The sequence below is a fragment of the Helianthus annuus genome, chromosome 4 (assembly GCF_002127325.2).
Source record: "Helianthus annuus cultivar XRQ/B chromosome 4, HanXRQr2.0-SUNRISE, whole genome shotgun sequence".
In the NCBI taxonomy this organism is placed as follows: domain Eukaryota; kingdom Viridiplantae; phylum Streptophyta; class Magnoliopsida; order Asterales; family Asteraceae; genus Helianthus; species Helianthus annuus.
The window spans coordinates 38,318,056-38,326,488 of record NC_035436.2 but is presented as its reverse complement, the minus strand read 5'-3'; the positions used below and the strand labels follow the sequence as shown (position 1 = coordinate 38,326,488).

The following is an 8,433-nucleotide window of genomic DNA, read 5'->3' as shown; positions in this document are numbered from 1 at the left end:
TCGATCTCTGTAAACCGATCCGGACTCTGGGAACCATCATCACCAGTCTGATAGACTGGCTGCTCGAAATCCTGGCCCTCCTGCGTAATGCCATCTAGGTCCCCACACAACAGATGCGTGTCCGAATCAATCTCCTAAATCGTGCCCTGGAAATGTGTGCTCACATACGTGTCGACAATGTCAACATAGTAAAGCGCATCATCCTGACTCTGCGGGTGCTACATTGACCGCTTTATGTCAAAGGTCACATGCTCATCCTTCACTCGAAGTGTAATCTGCCCTGCAGCTACATCTACAATGGTCCGAGCAGTATTCATGAATGGACGTCCGAGAATCAAAGGCACCCAGAGTCCCCATCCATATCTAGGATAACAAAATCCACTGGAAACACAAACTTGTCGATCTTAACAAGCATATTTTCAACAAATCCACGTGGATACTTGATAGAACGGTCTGCAAGTCGAATACTCATACGTGTAGGTGACGGCTCACCTAGATCCAACTTTGTAAAAACCTTATAGGGCATAAGGTTGATACTCGCTCCCAAATCAGCCAATGCATGGCTAACAGACATATTTCCGATCAAACAAGGAAGCGTGAAACTGCCAGGATCTCCCATTTTTGTAGGTAGACGATTTTGAAGAATGGTGGAACAGCTTTCGTTCATCACCACACAGGACACATAGTCAAGCTTCTGCTTATTCGAGAGGATGTCCTTCAAGAACTTCACATACTTCGACATCTGGGCCAAGGCTTCAACAAACGGTATGTTTATAGGCAATTGCTTAAACATTTCAAGGAACTTATTGTATTGTTCTTCATTTTTCTGTTTCTTCAGCCGGCCAGGGTATGGGACTGGAGGAGTGTAATCTTTGACTGGCTCCTGGACTTGTGTTGTACTTGTTGGGCGCAGCCTATCTTGCACCTCGTCCGGTGTATCAGTCGGGAACTTTTCAGTGATCGGTGGTGAGTCCGATATGTTGGGTCCTGTCGTCTTACCACTCCTGGTCATCACCGCTTACATGCCCGCGCGGATTTGGCTCCGTATTGCCCGGAAGACCACCTGGGGTTCTCTCCGACATCATCTTCGCCAACTGACCAACCTGATTCTCGATATTCTGAATCGAGGCTTTCTGACTCCTCATTTCTCCCTCATGAGCTAGAAAACGATCTTCGCTTTGTTGGTATCATTTTTCAGCTAACTGGTTTGCACTCGTAGAGCTAGAAAGAAGCTGAGCCATCATATCCTCCAGCTTAGAACCGGATTGAGGGGCTTGCTGCTGGGAGCTACTCCCGGCACCCTAATTCTGATATGAATATGGACGTGGCTGGTAAGGTTGGTTGTACTGCTGGAATTGCTGACCATGAGCCTGCTGCGGCGCTGGAGCGCGCTGTGCAAATCCTAACGTGTTTTGATTACCCGTATTCGCTCGCCATCCAAAATTTGGATGATTTCTCCATCCCAGGTTGTATGTATTGCTGTAGGGATTGTTTTGCGGCCTCACCTGATTACTCACGAAATCTACCTCTTCTTGGCCATCATATGGAACTCCCTGAAAGCATGCACCAATCTCGTGTGACACTCCGCACTGGTCACACCCTGAGCTAGCCTGTGCAACTATCTGGGACTTGTCAAATTTCCCTGAAAGAGCCGAGATTTGTGCAGTAATGGCTGTGTAGTCGTCCACAGCGTGAACTCCTGGGCGAGATGATGATGATGATGTCCGGCGTCTCTCTCCTGCTCGACGCGAGCCAGACTTCAACGCAGCTTTTTCTATGATATCATAGGCTTCGTTCGGCGTCTTTGTTCCTAGATCGCATCCTGTATTCATATCTAATCTCTTCTGCGTGTCGTAACTAAGCCCTTCTTAAAACGTCAAGACCAGCTATCTTTTGGAGAAGCCATGATTTGGAACATCAAGTAAAAGATCCTTAAATCGCTCCCAGGCTGCGTGCAACGACTCTCCCTCGTCTTGGTGAAAAGTCACAATCCGGTTTCTCAACTTGGTTGTTTTCTCCGACTGAAAGTATTTCTCCATGAATAACTCCGCCAGCTCATTCCAGGTTCTGATAGACCCACCTGGAAATGACATAAGCCAAGCTCTGGCTTTGTCCCGCAGTGAGAATGGAAACAACCTCAACCGAACAGCATCCTCAGAAACATCCCTAATCTTGAACGTCGAACATACTTCGAGAAAAGAAGCGATATGTCGTCCGGGATCCTCGTGCTCACGTCCATCAAACTGCACCGAATTCTGCACCATATTTATAATACTAGATTTAATTTTAAAAGTAGGTGCATCTATAGTAGGTCTAATAATACTCGGTTGCAGGCCTTCACGTCCGGGCTGATTTGACTCATTCAAAGATCGCTCGTCGTCCGCCATGATGATGTGTCCTTCGTCGGCTGGGCCCTCGGCCTCAGCGGGTACCACCTGCTCCAGCTCACCAGCTGCGAGTAGCAGGCCAACCGCAAGAGATCTTTCGCGAAGACGTCTCCTCAGATCACGTTCAGGCTCGTCTGACGGCTCAACAACTTCAGGAGCGGGGGTTGAGGACATCAACCTGCAAATGAAAAAAAATGACACAATGAATATTTTATTAATATAATAATGCTGTTTTTTTTCGCTGAATTAAAAAAGAATCTTTATAAAAATGGGCTTTATAAAAATTCAAAAGCGGGCCAGAAATTTTATAAAAATTAAAACAATGAAAATAATCGGAATTCGAACAAATAAATGGAATAAAAATTCTCAAGTATATAAAATAATCTTGAAAACGAATAAAATAAATTAAAAACAAGAAATATTAACAAATAAATCAATGAATAAATAATCACGAAAATATTCACAACTATTAACAAGTATATACACCGATAAAATAATGACTCGGGTCGTTCCTAAAGCTCGCCACATCCCCGGCAACGGTGCCAAATACTTGACATGTGCGCGTATATACATGTTTTTACAATGAATTTAACACACGATTTGGTTTTAAATTTATAAAAGTGATTTATACTTCAACATTAAAACACACACGAAAGGGCAAGTGTATCCCGTCATATATGTAGTAAAGTATTGGTAAGAACCAAGTATCGATCCAAGGATGTGGGCGGAGAAATAATACTAAACCTTTGTCATTAAACTACCGGTAGGAAGAGAAGTGATTGGTTTTTCTAAAAACTTAAATAAACATAGACAAAGATATAAAACAACATAATAGACTCCAAATAAGAAAGTAGGTATATAGCCTTGCTTTTTACACAACCAAAGTATATGAACTAAGTCGGTTTTGTCATTTGAAATATTTGATCAATTTTCTATTTTCAAGACAATTAGTATCCCTTTCGGGAATCCTAACATGACAATCATTCGGAAAGCTAAAACGATAAACACACTTTAACCACCTAAAATTGTTCTTTAACGTGCAATTGATAAATGTCTATGAAAATCTCTTAAAAATAAGCTAGTCATCCGTTAGGAGTTTTCTAACCTCACTTAATCAAGGAAAGTGACACGATAAACACAATGCAACCACCGAGACAAGCATAAACTAGATTAAATCACAACCGAGTTCTCCAAGATAGCAATTTTAGCCTAAACTACTAACCAAGCTAATAATTCATGACAAGAATTCATAACAACACCATTTAACCCTTTAAGCCCCTTACGCGAAGGAAAGCTTTCTTGATTAATGATAATTACCCTTTATTAGACCACTTAGCCATTTCTAGTATCATGGTGCACACATTTAAACAAGTTAAACTAGTTTAGCAAGTTTAAAGTCTACTAGCATATGATTAATTAAGCTTCTTTCTTCAAATATCTCAACTAACCATTAACTAATCATCCAAGATAATTACTTATAATCAAGAAATCAACATCAATAAACAAGGTTGCAAACTAATCGTCAAAGATTAACATAGAAAATGCTTCAAAGTGTCATTACAAACATAATTAACATACTAGAGGTTGTAATTAAGCAAGGGATTCTAGTGTTTTTGCCCAAAGGCTTACATTAATACATAATAGTTAATCTAAATGCTTGAAATATAACAAAATCATGGAAAGATTAAGGAAATCAAACCATAAACAAGCACCAGATTAAGAATCCGGATAGTAACGGAGAAAATCGGCACAATGTGGCTTGAATCCGGGTCAAAAGCAAAGCCTCCGGAGCCTGTGAATTCGCCAAAATAACTCCCAAAAGTGCAGAATTACGAAATGAAGCTGTTGTCCGCTTTTTTATAACTTTTTGCGATCGCAAGGTCGTGCCAATAAAGTGCACGACCGTTCACTTTTAAATCACTGTTCACCATACTGCATGACATCATCAGATCTTAACCGGTCTTCAGATACGCATGACCGTTCCATGGGCCGCACGAGGGTGCATCTCCGGGCTTGGACGGCACGAGCACCTGAATGGGCAGTGCCTTTCCGGGGTTGGGCTGGACATCGGATCCGCACAGGAGTGCCTCCAGTGGCACGATCGTTCCACTCCGAGAGAGGCTTGCACTCCCGATCGCACCGGCTGTGCATCACCGAGAAGAGCTTGGTTGCCGGATCCGCACGGTCGTTCCGTAGGTCGCACGACCGTGCCAAATGCCCAGGTCAGAATCTTCACAGAATGTTCGCAGCTTTGTCGTTTTGCTCGGAAAGTCCTCGTTTTCATCATCTTGTTCGGCATGCTGTTTTAGGCCTGTAAACAAAAGTATACCTGATTAAGTATCCGAATAACGGTTTTACGGCCGAAAATACATGAAATAGGGGTAAAATGGGGGAATAAAGTATGTGTAATTTGGCGAATATCAGTATTCCATACTCTATGGACCTTGGTCGTGCAAAGTAAGGAAAGTCCTTCGTCGCATTAACTCATGTGACGAATACATTGGTATTGTTTGAGCTCAACGAGTTCCAACAAAGTTGTTATGATTTATATAGATTTCGAATGGAATATGGTAAGAGACTTGCGCCATGTCTCGTGCCATATTACCCTTTGAGACAAAACGAATGTAAAATAATGGATTTTATCGCAATAACTCCAATAAATATGATAAGGTGTTATAGGCACCGTGAGATTAACCCAAATGTTGGAGTTTAAGAATGTTTGAGGAAAATCCTTCCTGGATAGTTTTCCTAATTTGTTTGCTTAGATGACTAGTCTCAACTGACTTGTGATATAGATCGAATGCTAGGCATGAAATCAATACGTGTAGTCTTTAATGTATTGTGGGGAGTCATAGTAATCACCTTAGTTAGCGTTCTAAGAAATGGAAAAATTGAATTCTCAAGTAACAACTCAAGAATTTTGAACAGGTAGTGATCATTAGTCTAACCCGCAGGGCCCACCAGGATTCCCATCCACTGCAAGTTATTATTACGTGGGCCTCCGTAATAATAAATTGCCTTTTATGGTTACCCTAGAGTTCCCTTGTTCAAAACAGACGATCAGTCGAAAAGGGGGACATGACTGTCTATTTACCTTTAACATAGAATGGACCTTCGTGATGGTCCACACGTTACTACTTGTAGCCATCGCTCGCGGAATGGCACTACGCTAAGAAATATAAGTAAAGAGGATTCATAACAACAATGGCTGAATGGGCACCCTCAAGATGAGTGTTTCATCTTCCTTATCTTGACAAAAATGTCACCAATCATGATAAATATGAACCATAGGGACCTCGTTCCTACTAATAGAGTGTTCATCCAAGGTGACCACCTCCGCCTCATTGTCATCATCGAGGTCAGGCATTTTCCGTATCTGAGGGAAAACAGCCATCTTTTATAGAATGTCAAGCTTAGGGTTTCACTTAGGGACTACGCCCTACCATAAGCTCATCAATAGATGCGAGGTCAATACGCTTGTTGTGAGAATCAAGAATTATAATAGACTTTGGATTCTAAGATATTATGGTCGTGGAAAAATATTCCGTACAACATATACTAGTGAACAACTTATAAATAAAGATTTTTGGGCATATGTACTTTTGTTTTCATCGTTATTTATATCAGATATCGTTTTAGGTTCGACCTATTGTTATTGTGTCTAAACCCCATAGACTTGCACCAAATAAACTAGTCTTTGGTATCATCGTTTCGAATTATCGTTTAATACTATTACATAGTATCCTTGCATTATCGTCTCGAATTCATCGTTTTGTATTAGTGGACGTTTTGTAAAAATATAATCTAGACACTTGTTGTAAAGAACATCGTTCTGAAATTGTAGACCAAACTCAAAAAGAATCTTAGTTCACTACAATTGATGCTCTGATACCAGGTCTGTCACACCCCGATTTTCGGTTAATGCAGAAGCGTATGGCGAGGTGTAACGAGAGCGGCAATCCTTACAATCAATCGAGTAAACAACATATTTGAAAATAAAAGATGTTCATCCATACATTTTATTCGAAACCATAATTTACATTACATATGTCTTGTTTGAAATTGAAAACAACGACAACTTTAACTACATTATTCAATGTTCAAAATAGTTTCACACAACATAACAACTGAAAACGGATGACATCTCGAAAGCTTGTGTTCTTGATAACCACTCGAACATATTTTTCCCAAAGCCGTCCAGTAATCTCCTGTAATACATGTTAATTTTGAAAACGTCAACAAAAGTTGAGTGAATTCATGTTATTTAGTTTTCGCATCAAATGAGTCTCCAAAACATTTGAAGTAGTAAAATTCGTTTTTGTATAGCATGATAAAAAAATCGTATGATCATTAGTGTGTTGCAAGGACACTAATATGTATGCCGAATAGGAGGGAACCAAACCTTGACAATTTATCGTGTGTGTCAACGACACTAGTTTGGACACAAACGCACTCTTGACGATCGTGGTTATCGTTGTCGTTAAGAGTGGGGCTTGCCAAAACCCAAATAGATCTATTCGTTTGTTCCTCGGTACTTGTTTATTCATTAATGGCTCCTTTATTTTAACACCTATCCGCATGTGATCAAAATTGTTTTAGCGTATCATCATACTATTCGTAACATGTATACATCCCCGAAAGTTTAAAACTATAAACATTCAAAGTAAAAGGGGAAAACATAAACTCACAGATTTGCGTTCCGTGCAAATCTCTATTCGATTCCTAATTCGTCGTTTGTTTCTCGACCTACAAGTGTTCTAATCTCGTTAGACACTTAGGTTTGTTTTTGTATATCGTACAAATATTCTATCTTGTATTTGTTTTTGTGTTTTCGTATATATATAACTTCCTTGTATATATATTTATTCTATTTGATTTGTGTTTGAATGGACTTAATTTATGTTTTAGAATTTAAGTCCATTTTGTGTATTTAGTGTATATGGGCTTAGCCCAAATAACTTTGTTTAAAGTGGGTCAAGCCCAAATTAATTTGTAGGAGTGGGCCTTAGCCCCCAAAACATTTTATAAAAGTGGGCCTAGCCCAATTTAGTTTATAATTGTGAACTTAGCCCAAATAATTTGTGTAAGAATGGGCCTAGCCCAAATTATTTTCCAAAGATGTATCTAGTCTATAATAATTTATAAAAATTGGGCTTTTAGTCCAAGTATTTTGTAAAGTAGGCTTTAGCCCAATTTTGACTAAAAATATATTTTAGTCCATTGTTTTGTAAAAGTGGGCCTAGCCCAAATTTTATTTATGTGAAATGGACCTTAGCCCAATTTTAACTTATGGACTATTTTCTTTGTTTACAAGATTTTGGGCTAGTCAAAATAATAGTAATACTTGCATTTATATAAAAATCTAATTTTTATAAAAATTATTACTTATGCCATAAATAAACCTTTTTAGTGCATAAGCTTTTGTGACGGCTCGTATTTTGTTATAGTTGTTTACTACATGTCGGTTTGATTTATTCATATCGTTTGTCCTGTTTGTGTCGTCCGTCTCGTTTTTACCATTTGTTTTGTTTGTGCCATTTTATTTTGTCCAAATGTCCATATTGTCCAATGGTGTCATAATTTGTCCATTTGTGTTTTCGTCTCCAAGGATGGACATTTTAGGTCGTTTTTCAAGTTCATATATATATATATATATTTGTAATTTTTATGGATGTGTATCAATTTTTCATTTGTTCCTACTTGAACTAACATAGAATGTAAACATCAAAAATATATATACTTATGATCTTTGATGAATATTTTTGTAAGTACACATTTTATCCAAAAATATATACTTGTCATTTTTTTATTTAGAAATCATTTTATAAAACATGGATTTATGACTTTGTCCAAAATTTGTTTAACCATGTTCATAGACCTCAAATAGTTGTTTTAGTTACATACTTCTTTTTTAAACAACTTTTAAAACATAACAAAATTTATAAAAATTTTGCCATAGTTTTGTTTGAAATATGGATTTTCCCCAAGTTTATACAAAACTAGTTTTCAATTTATTTCAATACAAAACATCATCAAGTATCAATAT

The 8,433-nt window shown here is 38.6% G+C and overlaps 1 protein-coding gene across 1 annotated transcript; it reads right to left on the bottom strand.

Annotated features, from left to right (window-relative positions):
• Nucleotides 1-334: 334 nt before the first annotated feature.
• Nucleotides 335-1,012, bottom strand: LOC110933232. The gene has a single exon (XM_022176463.1). It carries the CDS (start codon nt 1,010-1,012, stop codon nt 335-337), a length of 678 nt encoding a protein of 225 aa, XP_022032155.1.
• Nucleotides 1,013-8,433: the final 7,421 nt, after the last annotated feature.

What these genes read in the sequence shown, in the direction of transcription:
- LOC110933232 (XM_022176463.1), bottom strand. Translation starts at nt 1,012, where the DNA reads ATGACCAGGAGTGGTAAGACGACAGGACCCAACATATCGGACTCACCA.